Raw genomic sequence first — 16,978 nt, forward strand, 5'->3', positions numbered from 1 at the left:
CAGGCAGTCACAGAGACTCTGGCGCACGGGGGGAGGACGAGTTCGCGCTGACCACCCGCGCGGGGCCCAGCCACGCCAAGCTGGGCGACTTCGTGGCGGCGCTGCACCGACGGCTGGGCTGGGAACGCCAGGCGCTCGTGCTCTACGCCTACCAGCCCAGCGACGACCAGCCCTGCTTCTTCGTCGTGGAGGGCCTGTACGTGCGGGTCCGCCAACGCCTCAACATCACCGTGGACCACCTGGAGTTCGCCGAGGGCGACCGCGACCACTACGCCGCGCTGCTGCGCACAGTGCGGCGCAAAGGCAGAGGTGCGTGGCCGCCACACCCAGCCGCCCCCGCTCGGCCTGGCCGGGGGCCTCCGGGTGGCTGGTTCTTCATTCTTGTCCCAGGCTCCCTCGACCTTTCACCCTTCACTCCTCTCCTCCAACTCCTCCAGCTTCTGCTTCTCCCACCTCTGTCCCACTGGCTTCCCTGGACTTAACCCATTGCTGTCGAATCCATTCGGACTCAGGGCTGGCCCCATGCATTACAGAGCCAAATGTGCGTTTTTTTGGCTAGCTAGACACCCACCCCTCTCTTATGGACTTACCTCCTTCTGTAGCATTGCAACATTGTAGCATTTTTCATTAATGACCATACTTTTAAAATCTGCTATCTGGTCATTTATTCAGGCCTGGCATCACTAATGTGAGGGGCAAGGGAAGAGTAACCCAAGTTAGAGTACGTGCCAACTTGTCTGGGCCCCGCTCCTCAGTGATGTCGTGGTTAGGTTCGTACTGCGATCCGTTTTGGCATAACCACCGGCTGTTTGGCTAATCAGATCTCTGAGGAGTGGTTGCTAATCTCTGGTGGAAGCAGCTCACCAGGCCTTTCTGGCATGGGTGGGTTCCAGCTGCCCATCTGCAGGTTGGTAACTGAGTTGGCAGAGGGGGAAATGCTCTGCACATAGCCGGGTCCCTGCAGACGCCCCTGGCTTGTTCTCATTCCCTTTTCTTCACCACCTTCTCTCTTCCTCCTCTCATTGCCCCCTGGACGCTTCCTCCTCTAGTCCCTGTCCAGCAGACTCCTCCTCTCCCTCTCCCTCTCCTCCCCCACCTCTCCCTCACTCTCTCATCTTTCCACCCTTCCACCCTCTCCACCTCTTCTTCCCACACTTCATTGTTCTGCTACATCCGGAAGTGAGCCCGGAGGTGTCTTATGCCCACCACAGGGAGTCAGTCCCGGGGTCTCTAGTGTCCCCATCTCTGAGCTGCCTTCCCCTAGGTGTCCTACCTTTCTTACCTGGGGTCTTTCCTGTCCCTCACCCCACGAGCCCGGGCTTCTCTCTCCTGACGCCTCCTTCTCCCACAGTCATCTACATCTGCAGCTCTCCAGATACCTTCAGGACCCTGATGCTCCTGGCCCTGGAAGCCGGCCTGAGTGGGGGAGACTACGTGTTCTTCCACTTGGACCTCTTTGGGCGAAGCCTGCAAGGCGCACAGGGCCCTGCTATCCAGAGGCCCTGGGAGCGAGGGGATGGGCAGGATGACAATGCCCACCAGGCCTTTCAGGTGAGGCCCAGGTTGGGGCACTCTGAGCTGTTGGCATGTCATCTCTGGACACTGGGTCCTTCAGGGTCTGAAGGGAATCCAAGAAAAAGTCTCTTAATGTTCACAGAGAACTAAAAGATGGAGTCCAGGGATCTGGTGTGAGGAGGCTACAGAGGGCTTCTGTGGGGTGAGGTTGAGCACCAAGAGGCTCAAGAAAAGATTGGAAAATGGACTTGACCTGGTTGGACATCAAAGTCCGGCAGGCTTGGACAGGTCTTGGAGAAGCCATCCCATCCGATCTCTTGCTTTTGTGGGGGAGGGGCATCACCACGTGCAAAATAGGGGTGCGTTTGACCTTGAGCTAAGCAGAGATGCAACTTTGACAGGTGGGACCCCAGGGTGCTAGGAAGGCAAGCGTCTACCAGCTCACCCCTCTCCAATGACCCTTTCCTCAGGCTGCCAAGATCATCACTTACAAAGTGCCGGATAATCCGGAGTACCTAGGATTCTTGAAGCAGCTGAAACACTTGGCCCATGAGCAGTTCAACTTCACCATGGAAGATGGCCTGGTGAGATGGTCTTCTGCCCCTAGACCCTCCTGCATGAACCTGCAACCTCCACTCCATGGCTTCCTGCTGTCCTTTCTGCCACCTAGGTCTTCCCTCCGCCCCGCCCCTCCCCCCTTGTTTGTTCCGCAGGTAAAACGCTCTACCTCCCTGAAACTCCACTCAGCATCAGAAAGGTGGGGAGCCTCCTTAGAAGTCAAGGTGTCTTAGAAGTAATAAAACCTCTTTCATATGAGGCAATTATTTATTAATTTTAAGATCATTTTATTGGAGGCTGTACAGCTCTTACCACAATCCATAAATCCATCCATCATGTCAAGCACACTTGTACATTCGTTGCAATCATCATTTTCAAAAAATCTCCTTCTACTTGAGCCCTTGGTATTAACTCATTTCCCCCCCTTCCCCCATCATGAACCCTTGATAATTTATAATTATTTTTACATGTCTTACACTGACTGCTGTCTCCCTTCACCCACTTGTCTGTTGTCTGTCTCCCTGGGAGGGGATTTATATGTCAATCATTGTGATTGGTTCCCCCCTTACTCCCCCCACCTTCCCCTTACCCTCCTGGTATCGCTACTTTCATTATTGGTCCTGAGGGGTTTATCTGTCCTGGATTCCCTGTGTTTCCAGCTCTTATCTGTACCTGTGTACATGCTCTGGTCTAGCCAGATTTGTAAGGTAGACTTGGGGATCATGATAGTGGGGGAAGGAAGCATTAAAGAACTAGAGGAAAGTTGTGTATTTTGTTGGTGCTTTACTGCACCCTGACTGACTGGTCCCTTCCTGGTGAGCCTTCTGTGAGGGGATGTCCAATTGTCTACAGGTGGGCTTTGGGTCTCCACTCTGCCCTCCCCCTCATTTGCACTGATGTGGTTTTTTTGTTTTGCACGAGGCTTTTACTGAAGCCCAGGCTCTTCTGCGTCCTCAGTGCCTCAGTTTCCCTTGCCCAAGGGCTCTGCTTCGGCCCTGTGTCCATCATTCATCCTGATCCCAGCCAAGCTCGGTTTGCCCTTCAGGTGAACATCATCCCGGCATCCTTCCACGACGGGCTCCTGCTCTACGTCCAGGCAGTCACAGAGACTCTGGCGCACGGGGGGACTGTCACTGATGGCAAGGACATCACGTGGAGGATGTGGAACCGAAGCTTCCAAGGTCAGAACCTGGAAATGGGCCCCCTCGGGAGGGCAGCGCACAGGCACTCACCCACACCAGTCTCCTCCCCTCTCCTGCCACTCAGAGACCCTCCACAGCATCCTTCCGGCCCTCATTTCTGGTCTGGGGAGAGCCCAGCTGGGCATTCTCTGGTGTGCTCCACACCAACCACTTCTGCTGCCGAAACAGTGGTCTCTGATTATTCTGCAGCACATACATCCGCGTGTGCGGAGGATCGGACAGAGGCCCGGGGCTGGAGAGTGAGGGCATGGTCTTCTCCGTACTCAGCCTCTCTGTCATGTGAGGACGTTAGTTATCCCCTTCTCGTCCCCCAGTGACATCTTGCCCCATGTCCCCAGGCGTGACGGGATACCTGAAAATTGACAGCAACGGAGATAGGGAGACCGACTTCTCCCTCTGGGATGTGGATCCTGAGACTGGCATCTTCAGGGTATGTTTGAGCTCTTCAAAGATAGCCAACTTAGAATGGCAGCCCATCCTCCTACCAGGTACTAGGGTAGCTGTTGATGCCAGAGTCACGTTGGGAGAGCCTTGGATGCAGCTCCAGGCTGCGGGGCCAGTCAGAACGGCAGGCACTCATAGGCCCTACCCCGAGGAGGAGACCCCCTCTGCCCTCTGGAAGCTCCCTGTCTCATAAGGTCACAGGATGCCCTGCCAACAGAGCCAGGCAGACTGCAAGCACAGCTAGAACAGGCAGACCCAAGGGCCAGGTCACCCACAGAAGGCTTCCGACAGGAGGGGGCTATGGGTTAGGCCAGGCTTGGGACTGTGGACTTGAGGGGGACACAGTCCTTCCCTGCTTTCTAATTGCTTCAACCCAAGGTGATAACCACCTTGAGTGGATGGATGGCATTGTCTTTCCAACGCCCTTAGACGTTTCCCAGCCTTTATGCATTGATCACCTGGGGCACCAGTACGAGGCCTCTCTGCTTAGTGAACAGTGGGCAGCCCCGACAGGTTCTTGAAGCAGAGTTAGGGAATGGGGACAGGAGCCCTCACGCAGGCCTTGCCCGCCCACCACTCGGGCGGGCTCCCTTATAGGTTGTATTGAACTACAATGGGACCTCCCAGGATCTGGTGGCCGTGCCAGGGCGGGAACTGAACTGGCCCCTGGGGCACCCTCCTCCTGATATCCCCAAATGTGGCTTTGACAATGAGGATCCTGCCTGCAACCAAGGTGATCACCCCGTGTCTCCATGGCTCCATTCTGGAGATGCGGCACTTCCCCCCTTTAAAAGCCCAAGCTCACTGCCATTGAGTTGATTCTGACTTACAGACCCTCTTGGGTTTCCAAGACTGTCATTATGGGAGCAGAAAGCCTCTCATCTTCTGTGGAGCAGCTGGTGGTTTTGAACTGCTGACCTTGTGGTTAGCAGCCCAATGTATAACCCACTACGCCACCAGGGCTCTCCTATCCCTACCCCCAGGGGAGCCATTAAGTACTCTTCTCCTATCCTGAGAAAGAAACCCTGGCCTGTCTTTACTTAAACTTCAGACCTCATCTGAGTTCACTGGTGAACTCTTTGAAGGTCCCTCCTCCCGCTCTCTAACCCAAATCTTTCTTGTTGCAACCTGGACTCTCACCTGCAGACTACTTCTCTACCCTGGAGGTACTGGCTTTGGTGGGCAGCCTTTCCCTGCTCAGCATTCTGACCGTCTCTTTCTTCGTATACAGGTGAGCTGTTTGGTGGCCAATGGGGCTGGGGAAACGGGGAAGCAGAGGCAGAGGAGGGCTGGGGATCAGAGGGAAATGGGTGGGGGAAGAGGACAACATGGAGGGAAAGGGGGCAGAGAAGAGACTAAATAGCCTGAAGACACAGAGAAGGGAGAAAGAAAGAGAGAAGGGGAGGAGAGAGAGAGAGAAGGAAAGAGAAAGAGGAGACAGGACAGACAGAGAGGAGAGTGTCCAGAGGAGATCTGGGGGGTGGGGGTGGGGGTGGATCCAAGGAGCAGCAAAGGAATGGGGAGCATTGGATTGTCGCGTGGACTCAGCAGATCTGTGGGCTGGTGTCCCCTCCCTTCCTACTCCTGCAGATCAGATGGGAAGCAACGGTTCCAAAACTTGGAGGTGGGGCCGTGTTAGCTGAGCAGGGAGGGTGGTGACTGAACCAGATGCTGAACCCAGAGCCGAGGAGAGCGAGAGGAAGGCCCAAGTCCTGCCTTCCAGCGGGAGGCACAAAATAAAACGTTCAGAAGTGAACAATCTAGGGAAGTGAGACAGAGGGGAGAAAATCCGAGCGAGCCGGTTGAGCATACACACATGCTCGGCACATCCACACCCGATCTAGGGAAGTGAGACAGAAGGGAGAAAATCCGAGCCGGTTGAGCATACACACATGCTCGGCACATCCACACCCGATCTAGGGAAGTGAGACAGAAGGGAGAAAATCCGAGCCGGTTGAGCATACACACATGCTCGGCACATCCACACCCGATCTAGGGAAGTGAGACAGAAGGGAGAAAATCCGAGCCGGTTGAGCATACACACATGCTCGGCACATCCACACCCAATATTGCTTTTATTCTTATAACGACGCTTTGAAATAGTGTCCCCAGTTCCCCCATGAGGACATGGGCACTGATTAATGATGGGACTGCTCAAGGTCACAGGGAGGAAGGATTTCATCCAGGCCTCCTGATTGCCAGCCCGGGAGATGTTTGTCCCCTATCGGTCTTCCTACCCCCGTCTGGGCTGCCAGCTCATCAGGCTGGGCTGGTTTGTATGTGGCTGTGATGCTGGCTCCTAGGTCACCTCTACTTCAAGAACCAGCAGCGTCACCCATGGGGAACAGATTTCGGCAGAGCTTCCGGACTCAGACAGGTCCCCTCACAACCTACTTCTGAAAACCCTCTGGGTCACAGGGTCACAACAGAAGATTAGCTGCAAGTGTGCTGGAAGATGAGCCCCCCATCTCTCTCTCTCACACACACACACTCACACTCACACTCTCTGTCACACACACACACAGAGGCTGAAAGGCTCTGACAGCACTCAGTAGCTGCTACAATGGACCGGGCGCTGCCAGTGGCTATGCAGATAGATGGGTTGGGCAACGTTGCATTCCGCTCTACATGTTGTTTCTCGGAGCCAGCTGGACAGACACCAGCTAATAACAGTCTTGGTCTCTTAGCATACGTTGGGGGGGCGGGGTGCTTCTCTTCGTGCATGCGGTGGAGGCCGGGGCTCAGAGGTAACCCAGACTCGGCCTCAGACATGGGCTTCCCATCCCCAGGAAGCTGCAGCTGGAGAAGGAGCTGGCCTCGGAGTTATGGCGGGTGCACTGGGAGGACCTGCAGCCCAGCAGCCTTGAGCGGCACCTGCGCAGTGCGGGCAGCCGGCTGACCCTAAGCGGGGTACGAAGAGCCAGTGCAGGGAGGAGCTGGGTACAGGGGGCAGGGCGGGCATGGAGGGCTGGCATGCTGCCAGGGTGAAGAGTCGGATTCTCGACCCAGCTCTGCCTACCCTTGCTGTGTGACCTTGAGCTAGTTACAGTCTATCTCTGAGACTGGGCCCTTGATCTCAAAGGTCAAGGGAGAAAGTGTAAGAGGGGCCTAAAAAAAAAAAAAGTTTGTGAATGGAAGTTTCCCACACACGTTTTGAAGCCTCCTGCTACGTGGGAACACATGAAAACCCCAACACGTAAGTGGGGGTGGGTTTTATGCGGTGGAATTCAATGGAGAGTGTTGCATCAACAGGGCTGGGTGTGAGGACAGAGCTCAGACAGCAGGGGTGGTGAGTGGGCCCACGGGGTGGGCACAGGCTGACCATCTCGCCTGGTCTTCTGCTCCTCAGCGAGGCTCCAATTACGGCTCCCTGCTAACCACAGAGGGTCAGTTCCAAGTCTTTGCCAAGACGGCATATTACAAGGTGGGCCTGGGGAAAGACCATGGTGCTGTGAGCCTGGAACAGCAGTGTGCTTGGAGGGAGGGCTAGGGAAGGGTCCTCAAGAAACAAATTCGATTCCTAGGCAGCAGGGGGGGTGAGGGGCACGGGGTGGCATGGGGTGGGGGCTGGCTGGCAGGCTGGATTAAGTCCTTGGGAACCCTGGAAGTGGAGATGAGATGTTAGAAAGCAGTTGGGGGCTCTGGGGCGGGCTGTGGGGAGCAGAGGAGGGTCCCATGGGCAGGATGAGCTGCCCCTTAGCAGCTGGACTTTCCCAGGACACACAGTGACCGTCCCCATTCCTCGCTCAGGGCAACCTCGTGGCTGTGAAGCGTGTGAACCGTAAACGTATTGAGCTGACCAGAAACGTCCTGTTTGAACTGAAGCATGTAACGTGGGGCTGGGGGGAAGGCAGCGGCCCTGAGGAGGGGCCGGGGGAGACAAGGGGTTGGCCAGGGCCTTGGTTATGCAAGGAATACAAGGAAAGGTCACAGGTGGGAATGAGGAGGCGAGATGAGAGAAGGGATTGCTGGAGAGACCCTGGCGGAAGGTCCTTAAAGGGGCTTTTGGGGGTGTTGGTTTGAGGAGGAAGATGTGGGCAGCAAACCCTGGGAGAGGGTGGGCTAAAGAGCATGAGAGGATCCCCAAGGAGGTCCAGGGAGATGAGCACAGAGTGAGGTCAGGAGCCCGGGCCCCTGAGGATGGAGGGCACTGGGGTGAGGAGTGCGGTCCCACCTGCAGATGCGGGACGTGCAGAACGAACACCTGACCAGGTTTGTGGGTGCCTGCACCGACCCTCCCAACATCTGTATCCTCACAGAGTACTGTCCCCGTGGGAGTCTGCAGGTGAGGAGGACAGGGGTGTCAGGAAGCCAGGCTCTGTACCTGACTGACCATATGCCCCCAGGCAACTCTCTCTCCCTCCCTCTCTGCTTCTGACCTTTACTCACCTGTAAGGTGGGGGTGGGAGGAGGGTAGTGGCACTAGAGGAGACCCACGTTTTTGTCCTGCTCTGCCACTCTGGGTGAGCTGGCCCCCTGCGTGCCCCCCACCTCCCTGGGGAGGCCTCGGGGTGGCTCTGACCCCCTGCCCCGCAGGACATTCTGGAGAACGAGAGCATCACCTTGGACTGGATGTTCCGGTACTCTCTCACCAACGACATCGTCAAGGTAGCCCGCTGGAGGTGTGGGGAGGGGCCGCTTGCCTCTCTCCTGAGCACTCCCACGGAGGCTCCTGTCTTCCCCTATTTCCCCAGGGCATGCTGTTCCTGCACAACGGAGCCATTTGCTCCCATGGGAACCTCAAGTCGTCCAACTGTGTGGTAGATGGGCGCTTTGTGCTCAAGATCACTGACTATGGGCTACAGAGCTTCAGGGGCCCAGAGCCAGAGCCAGGACATACCCTCTATGCCAGTGAGTCTCAACTCCTAACCCCTAACAATAGCCCAACGGAGGCGGAGGCAGGGCTCTGATGTGCACAGGTGCTGGTCTCCTGAACCCAGGCTTAATCCGCTAATGTCAAAGAGCCAGGGCAGACGGAGTGGGTCGAAGACTCTTCTAGCCTCAACATTACGTGCAAAGTCTCCAGTTCAGTCCCAGCTACAGCCTCTAGGTCTTGTTTCCCCCTCAGCCTTCACCCAGAGGTGACCCTTGACTTCTGACTTGCAGAAAAGTTGTGGACAGCTCCAGAGCTACTGCGAATGGCATCGCCCCCCTCCCGGGGCTCCCAGGCTGGTGACGTGTACAGCTTTGGAATCATCCTTCAGGAGGTCGCCCTGAGGAGCGGGGTCTTCCACGTCGAAGGCTTGGACCTCAGCCCCAAAGGTGAGCGGACCACATTCCCCTGCTGCCCCCGCCATAACCTCAAAGTACCCACAGCCCCAGAAAGCACTGTTTGTCGTTGGCTGCCCTAGAATGGATTCTGACCTGTTGTGACCCACGTGTCCAGTGGAACTGATCTGTTGAGGTCACAAGGCTTAGGCCTTTCAGGAGCAAATCCCTAGGCCTGGCTCCAGAGGCTACACTGGCTAGATTTGAACCGCCAACCTTTCAACTAGCAGATGAGCACTGAACCCTTTGGGCCACCATGGTCTTCTCCTGGAACCACCCACAAAACTTTCCCAATGACTCTGACACACTGACAAGCGAGCAACTGCGGGTCTCTGCCCGGGTGCCCATCCCATCCCATGCCCTGGGCCTGGATGTCCCCACCTGGCCCCAGTGAGCTGCCATCTGCCTCTGGATAGGCCCTTGGCCAGCCCCACCACTCAGCCCCTCCCCCCAATACAGAGATCATCGAGCGTGTGACTCGTGGTGAGCGGCCCCCCTTCCGGCCCTCCCTGAACCTGCAGAGCCACCTGGAGGAGCTGGGGCAGCTGATGCAGCGGTGCTGGGCTGAGGACCCCCAGGAGCGGCCGCCCTTTCAGCACATCCGCCTGATGCTGCGCAAGTTTAACAGGTGGCTAGCAGACAGTCCACCCTGCTGCCCGCCCCACCCACCCGTCTCAAAGCCCATACTTAAATCTGCAGAGGGAACCCCCTCGCAGCCCCTTTTACATAGCCTGGCCCCATCCACCACAGCCCCACATGCTCCTGTGTGAATACCATATGGCTTAGCAACCCCACCACCACCCAGTCCCCAACCTTTCATCCTCCTTATTAGCACCAACATCCCCACCCAGGCCCTGCCTGCTCACAGGGGTGTGCAGAGCCAAGGGGCCACACAGCTGACCACCTCCTCCCCTGCAGTCTCGATGGATGCTCTCCGCAGGAGCTTCCAGCCCACCCTTTAATCTCTTTGCCCATGTGCCCCTCTGGGCCCAGTTCCTCCACACATACCCCGGGCAGCCTGCCTGTAGATCCCTCTGTTCTCGGCTGACCCCTGCCCCTTTCTGCCTCTCCCTGCCTCCTCCTTCACTCACTTGGGTTCCACAAAGATTCACAAAGTGTGCATTTCCTACTCACAGGTACATGTCGCAGAGGTGCCTCGAATTTTTTTCCTACCTTTATCCCTGCCACCCCCATCCTTCTGTGGTCCCACCCCTGGCCCCACTGTGCTTGGGCGAAGGGTTGGTGGTGTGTGTGTGTGTGTGTGTGTGTGTGTGTGTGCCACCAGGAAGCCTGGGTCCGGCAGGTGAGTACGTACCGCTCGCCCCTCCCTAGAGAGAACAGCAGTAACATCCTGGACAACCTGCTGTCCCGCATGGAGCAGTACGCCAACAACCTGGAGGAACTGGTGGAGGAACGCACACAGGCCTACCTGGAGGAGAAACGCAAGGCTGAGGCCCTGCTCTACCAGATCCTGCCCCAGTGAGTGCCTCCCCCTGCTGATGCCCCTCCCGGCGGCAGCCCTGTCCACCCCCTACCCCCCCTGACCCTGCCTGTCCCTGACCCTCAGCTCTGTGGCTGAGCAGCTGAAGCGAGGGGAGACGGTCCAGGCGGAGGCCTTCGACAGTGTCACCATCTACTTCAGTGACATCGTGGGCTTCACGGCCCTGTCGGCGGAGAGCACGCCCATGCAGGTGAGCAGCTGGGCCTGGGCCTGGGCCTCAGCCTGGGTATGTATGTTGGGGGGGGTGGGTGGGTTGTTGGAGGAACGGCAGCACAGCCGGTTGGGCTTAGCATCTCCATCCTCCCAGGCTTGCCTCCTGGTTGGTTTCGTTTTCCCACCTTCCCGGCCCCGCCCCCCACCCCCTTTCCTCTAGGTGGTGACCCTGCTCAACGACCTGTACACCTGCTTTGACGCCGTCATAGACAACTTTGATGTGTACAAGGTGAGGGCCCCTGGGTGTGGGGCAAAGACAGACAGGCAGGCATAGGCTGGGTCAGAAAGAGGCGAGAGGCAGGCGGAGTGACATGAGGTCACCAAGCAGTGGCAGACACAGGGAGCCCCAAGAAAAGGCCTGCAGGGGGCGGCAGGGCCAGGGGGTGGCATGCCAGGGCGCAGGACGCGTCTGGGGGTGCGGAGAAGGAAAGTCGGTCTCCCTGCTCCGCAGGTGGAGACCATTGGCGACGCGTACATGGTGGTGTCCGGGCTCCCCGTGCGCAACGGGCGGTTGCACGCCCCGGAGGTGGCCCGCATGGCTCTGGCACTGCTGGACGCCGTGCGCTCCTTCCGCATCCGCCACCGGCCCCAGGAGCAGCTGCGCTTGCGCATAGGTATCCACACAGGTGAGTCAGCCAAGGGCAAGGGCGGGCAGTAGCCCAGTCTCCCCACGACGCAACGTGCCCCTCAGTGTCCCCAGCGCCCCTTCCCTCGACCTCCTCCCACCCAGCCGTCTGACAGGCTGTGCTCCCACCTCCAGGCCCTGTGTGTGCCGGCGTGGTGGGGCTGAAGATGCCCCGCTACTGCCTTTTTGGGGACACGGTCAACACGGCCTCCAGAATGGAGTCGAATGGGGAAGGTACAGTGCTCTCCCCGTCCCCCCTCCAGGGCTGGGAAGAGCAGGGGTGGCGGGTGGCTGAGGGAAACCCCACACAGCCTGTGCCCCCTTGGGTCACCTCCTAGTTCTCTCTCCTTCAAGGTCTTATAATGGTTCAGCCTAGGCCAGGGTCACCTTTAACCGAATCCAAAACCCAGCTCCCCTCTGGTCCAATGAGGAAGAAGTATTTCTATTTCGGGGCACTGTTCCCCAGTTCCCAGCTGGAAGCCCACCTTCAGGGCCCCATTGCTTGGGCACTGGCTGCTACAACCACCTTTCCTCCTGGGTAATGACAGAATAAAACATTGACCTCATCTGGGTCATGGGAGAAGCCCATAGGAAATGCCCAGCAGTAGCACTGCCATCTGGCCTTCCTTGGCCTCTGCGGTTTATCTGTAAGGGACACCCATCTCAGGTCTGTGAAGAACGGAACACAGCCCTGGCACACAGCCACCTCCCCCGTGGATGGGCTCCTGTTTCTCTCCTGTCTTGCTCGACTCAAGACAATTCAGTTCAGCAAGCACGTTTTGAATGATCACTGAGAGTTAGACCCTGGGGTCCTAAGATGACCCAGACCCACGAGCTGGGGACTCCAGGTGGACTCCACCAAGCCTGTGGTGGGAGAAGGGCCGCCCCCGGGGGTGCAGAGGGGCCTGTGCGAGCCCAGGTTTCTCTGGCACTGTGTTTGAGCTCTGAGTGTAGAACAGAGGGGAGCCCAGTCTCCTAGGAGCGCGTTCTCAGAAACATCTCAACACCAGTAGAAGCCAGCTGTGATGAAGGGCCCAGGAGTGGTAGGGGCAAGGGGTAAGCAGGAGAGCTGTAGGGAAGAGTGACCTGCCCGGAGTTAGGATCTAGGGTCTGGACCTCACTGTGAGGCTGATCGCCTCAGTGGGCAGAGCTCCTCCCCCAGCCCCTGGCTTGTGCAATCAGCTCAACTGGAAGGTTGGCAGTTCAAACCCACCCAGCAGCACTGCAGAAGGAGGAGACCTAAGCGAAGGGCACCTACTGGAGGAACAGTGCTGCTGGGGGTGGCCACAAGTCAGAATCAACTCAGCCCCCTCCGTTCCCTCCATCATAAAAGGAGGGGCTCGGTGACATGAGGCTGACAGCATCCAGGCTTGTAGCGTTTCCTGTGTGCTGGATTCTGCTTCCAAAGCTCAGGGACATTACCCTGCACCCCCACAACAAGGCTTGCGATGGGTACTGCCACTCTCAGCATTTTACAGATCAGGAGAATGACACTCTGCTGCTTTACATACCAAGGTTCTATAGCAAGCTAGTTTCCGAGCTGGGGTCCGGCTGAAGCAGAGCAGGCTCCGAAGGCTGAGCGTCCTCCCAGTGGGCAACGCTGCCTCCCTGGAGCCTGGTAACACTCTCGAGCAGTTCTATCCAATAGGACTTTCTACAGTGATTAAAAACTCAAATCAGTCAATACTGACTCAGGGCAACCCTATAGGGCAGGGTACTGGCCCTCTGAGTTCCTGAGACTATAACTCTATACAGGAGTAGAAAGCCTTGTCTTTCTCCTGTGGAGCTGGCTGGTGGTTTCAAACTACTGACCTTGTGGCTAGCAGCCCAACGCAATGTGTTACCGCTATGCCACCAGGGCTCCCTCTGCAGTATGAGAAGGACCCGTGGCATCTAGTACGGGAGCCACTAGTCGCATGTGGTCATTGATCCCTGGACACGTGGCAAGTACCACAGCAGAATGGAAATTTTTATTGTATTTCATTTTGATTCATTTACATGTCAGTGCCTGCACGTGACAGGTGGGGCTGTCTTATTGGACCGCACAGCTCGAGAGTTCTAAAGGAAAGTCCAAGATGGCAGGGCCATCAGGCGATCTTGCTGGGAGGGTGGGGGCTGAACCGGACCTGCAGTAGGAAGCTTCCCCTGGGAGGGCCTTTCTGTCTACCAGTCTCTGTTCTCTTCTGCTCCCAGCCCCTCCCACACCCCTCACCTGCCCTTCTTCCCCCATATCCTCCCTAGCCCTGAAGATCCACTTGTCATCTGAGACCAAGGCTGTCTTGGAGGAGTTGGGCGGCTTTGAACTGGAGCTTCGAGGGGATGTAGAAATGAAGGTAAAGAGAGAAACCTTTGCTCTCACCACCTCAGGGCACCCAGCGGCTCCTGGGTGACCCCCTGCCCCGAGGCCCCTTCTCATCAGCACCGCCATTGCCATCCCTAGGCTTCTCATATGATTTGGGGGAGTGGCTGTGCCACCCCAACCTCATCCTCTTTTTCCCTACAGGGCAAAGGCAAGGTTCGGACATACTGGCTCCTGGGAGAACGGGGGAGTAGCACTCGGGGCTGACCTGCCTCTCCCCAAGCCCTCCACATTGCCCACTTCCCCGAGCCAGAAGAGACAGAGAGAGGCCAGGCCTCGGCCGCAGCAGCCCCATCAGTGCCGGAGAGGGGAGAAATGGCTTGAGCCGTTCAGGTGTGCTAGGCCCAGTGGAGATAACAGATGGGGTCTCGGGTTGAGGCCTGGTGTAAGGGAGAGCTGGGAGCCCACAGGCCTGGGCCAAAGCCCACAGCCCCACATCTACTCTCCACCCTGACTCGGGCCAGCCTGGAATTCAGGGTTCCTGACTCCTGCTCCCTCTGTCTCTGTGTCCCTGCCCCCTCTCCCATAACCTTGATACACTGTGATTTTGCTGGGGAGGGAGAAGAACCACATCAGCAGCCATCTGAAGAGAGACTGCAGGGGAATGGTGGGGCTGGGACTCCACTTCTGGGCCTACTCCATAGGGGCTGCTAGCACCCCCTGCTTCCCACCACTTAACATTGGATTCAGAGCTCCCGGGGTGAGATGGGGCGTGGGCAGGCAGGGGGGGCTGTACCAGGGCCTGTATGCATTGCTTCTACTGTGAGCAGTCACCATTAAACTCTCTCTTCAGCGACCATGTCTCTTCTTGGGGGCAGAGGGTGAATGGAATGCACAGCTCTGCCCCGCAGGCTCTACATCATGTAAGATAAGCTCCTGAAGGTGGGGGCGGGGTGGGGGGATGCAGTGTCTGAAAAACAAGCAAAGCAAAACAACCCCCACCCCCACCCACCCCGCAGCGCACCCTGGGTTGCGAGGAGGCTCTGTAACAACCTGGCATGTGGAACCACTCAAGGACCCGTGGTGTAGGGTGAACTGCAGGGTGGGCTCCCTCGACAGCCCCCGAAGCCCACAGGGATGCTTTCCTCAGTCCAACAGAATCGCTCTGAGTCACAATGAACTCCGGGCACTTGGGTTTTGATGGGAACTGTAGGTCTCAGGATCCTGTTCTTCCCCATAAGAAGTATTAAGGGACCCAAAGAATGTCTGTCTTTGGGGGTCGTAGCAGTCCCTACTCACCACCCTGTAAAGCAGATACTCATCCGTGGATTCGTTTAGAGGACCTATAATGCACTCATTACATATCAGTAACATTTACAGCTTTGTTTCCCCCTCTTGGCTGTTTCAACTGTACAGCTTTATCAAGGCCTGTCTCAGTCACCCAGTGCCGCTGTGACAGATACCCAGAGCAGACGCTTTAACAAAGAGGCGTTCTCTCAGGGTCCAGGAGCCCCGAGCGCTCAGGGAGCCGGTTGGCTCACAGTTTGGGAGGCTCCAGTGCTGGGACTTTGGGTGCACAGGCTTCCTGTTCTGTTTTCTTGGTGGTAGTGGGTTCCTCAGATCTCTGGTTTAATCCCTTTGCTGTCTGGGAAAAGACTGCCTCGATACACGTCTAACCCAGGAGAGGGCATCCTGCCTCAGTGACATCCCTCTCAAACACCGACTCCCCGGCATTAGGGCCGCTTCAACTCAGAGGGACCCAAGAGGACGGTAGAACTGCCCTTGCGGGTTTCCAAGACTAGATCTGCACAGGAGGAAGCCGCATCTTTCTCCGGTGGAGTGGCTGCTGGTTTTGAGGTGCCAACCTTAAGGCTTCCTACGCCTGCCCTGTCCGAAGGCCTGGGAGCCTGGAAGGAGGAAGAGAGTTCTGGATCCCTTTTTCCTCTTTGTCAAGACTCTGGTCCCCTCAGCGCTGCGGGGTGCCACCTTAGTTGGGATTTGGCGATCGTCCACTCTGCCCTTCGTGTGCCTGGGGAAGATGTCTCTTAGCTGGGCTGAAGGCCCTCCTCCTCCTCTGCAGCCACCCACCCCAGGAATGCGGGGGAGAGGTGACTGCAGCTTCACCTCCCCCGTGGGGAAAGAAAGTACCAGACATTTCTTCAGTACCATTCATCAAGCGCAGACAGGCCCCGCCCCGAGCTCCCCAAGCCTCTTCCTGGAGCCCACACCCAGTGGGACCTGAAGGTCAGGTCGGGGTGGGTTCTGGGGAGCTCAGAGGTCTGGCTTCAGGGTAGGCCTCCCAGAAACTCAAGGAGGAGTGATTTGGGGGCCAAGCAAAGATGTGTTGTAAGCAGGTTGATGAATAAACAAAACAAGCAGAGACCGAGTACAACTTTCAGAGGTTTAGTGGGTTGAAACTCAGCGCTGAGGGACCACAGCAGGCTCGTCGAATACCAAGTGCGACCCCGAGCTCCGGCCTGGGACAAGCAAAATAGGCATAACACAGGTGTCTTTTTTTTTTTTTTCAAAAAGGTGAACTTCGCATTCTTTTTAGTTTGCAGTTCTCCCCCCAAAGCTGCTTGTCTCAGCACGTGGTTTTTCTAAACGCTACGCTGTGCAAAAGCGGAATATTTTGCAAGAAGGCTGACATTTGCGCAAGCTTGGGTACATCCTGTCGTCATCGACTATTATTTCAGACCCAGACTCAATTTAACTTCCTTATCGCAATACGCGGCTTCGCCCTCCTGCCTCTGACCCTTCTTGGCATTCTGTGCTCCCCACCACCCCCGGGGGCCCCGTCAGACGTGATTTCTTGTGAGGGAACTCACACCCCAAAGTTCCTTTCACGCTGGGGGCAAGCAGCACAGGGACCCGAAGAGCACAGGCGATGGCTGTCTGGGCAGCCTGGCGGGCTCGACTTGCTGGGGAGTCCTGGCGACTGGTGGCTGTTGATGCCCCTGCCCCAGTGTCCCCTGCCGAGCCTGTAGAGCTGTGGTTCTCGACCTTCCTCATGCCGAGACCCTGTAATACGGTTCCTCATGGGATGGTGACCCCCCCCCCCAACCATAACATTAGTTTCGTTGGGACTTCATCACTGTCATTTTGCTACTGTTATGAATCAGGCGACCCCTGTGAAAGGGTCGCTCGACCCCCAAATGGGGTCACAACCCACAGGTTGGGAACCGCTGCATAGGGTGAGTACTCCGGTGGGACCCAAGGATCTGGGTCAGGCTGGGAGATGGAGCTCCGGAGGGCCTGGGGCTCCGGGGAAGGGAGACTGCCAGAGATGGGGTGGGGAAGCGGGGCGGGGAGCTGGATGACTGAGGAGCCCCAGCGAGACAATTCTAGGAAAC

The 16,978-nt window shown here is 57.2% G+C and overlaps 1 protein-coding gene across 1 annotated transcript in view; it reads left to right on the forward strand.

Moving 5' to 3' along the window:
* NPR1 (natriuretic peptide receptor 1) overlaps nt 1–14,478 on the forward strand; it is a 17,238-nt gene extending 2,760 nt beyond the window's left edge. Inside the window, exons 2-23 of the mRNA XM_004714626.2 lie at nt 4–309; nt 1,352–1,551; nt 1,986–2,099; nt 3,119–3,254; nt 3,614–3,705; nt 4,317–4,452; nt 4,866–4,950; nt 6,509–6,629; nt 7,069–7,143; nt 7,470–7,547; nt 7,900–8,004; nt 8,256–8,327; nt 8,414–8,570; nt 8,826–8,981; nt 9,447–9,615; nt 10,320–10,466; nt 10,555–10,678; nt 10,862–10,930; nt 11,153–11,327; nt 11,462–11,560; nt 13,568–13,659; nt 13,830–14,478. Coding sequence (XP_004714683.2) covers nt 4–309; nt 1,352–1,551; nt 1,986–2,099; nt 3,119–3,254; nt 3,614–3,705; nt 4,317–4,452; nt 4,866–4,950; nt 6,509–6,629; nt 7,069–7,143; nt 7,470–7,547; nt 7,900–8,004; nt 8,256–8,327; nt 8,414–8,570; nt 8,826–8,981; nt 9,447–9,615; nt 10,320–10,466; nt 10,555–10,678; nt 10,862–10,930; nt 11,153–11,327; nt 11,462–11,560; nt 13,568–13,659; nt 13,830–13,892 — 2,771 coding nt within the window. The 3' untranslated portion in view covers nt 13,893–14,478. The remainder of the gene's footprint in view (nt 1–3; nt 310–1,351; nt 1,552–1,985; nt 2,100–3,118; nt 3,255–3,613; nt 3,706–4,316; nt 4,453–4,865; nt 4,951–6,508; nt 6,630–7,068; nt 7,144–7,469; nt 7,548–7,899; nt 8,005–8,255; nt 8,328–8,413; nt 8,571–8,825; nt 8,982–9,446; nt 9,616–10,319; nt 10,467–10,554; nt 10,679–10,861; nt 10,931–11,152; nt 11,328–11,461; nt 11,561–13,567; nt 13,660–13,829) is intronic.
* Nucleotides 14,479–16,978: the final 2,500 nt, after the last annotated feature.

This window comes from Echinops telfairi, unplaced genomic scaffold, assembly GCF_000313985.2.
Source record: "Echinops telfairi isolate 266 unplaced genomic scaffold, ASM31398v2 ScPeMD7_7425;HRSCAF=8463, whole genome shotgun sequence".
NCBI lineage: Eukaryota > Metazoa > Chordata > Mammalia > Afrosoricida > Tenrecidae > Echinops > Echinops telfairi.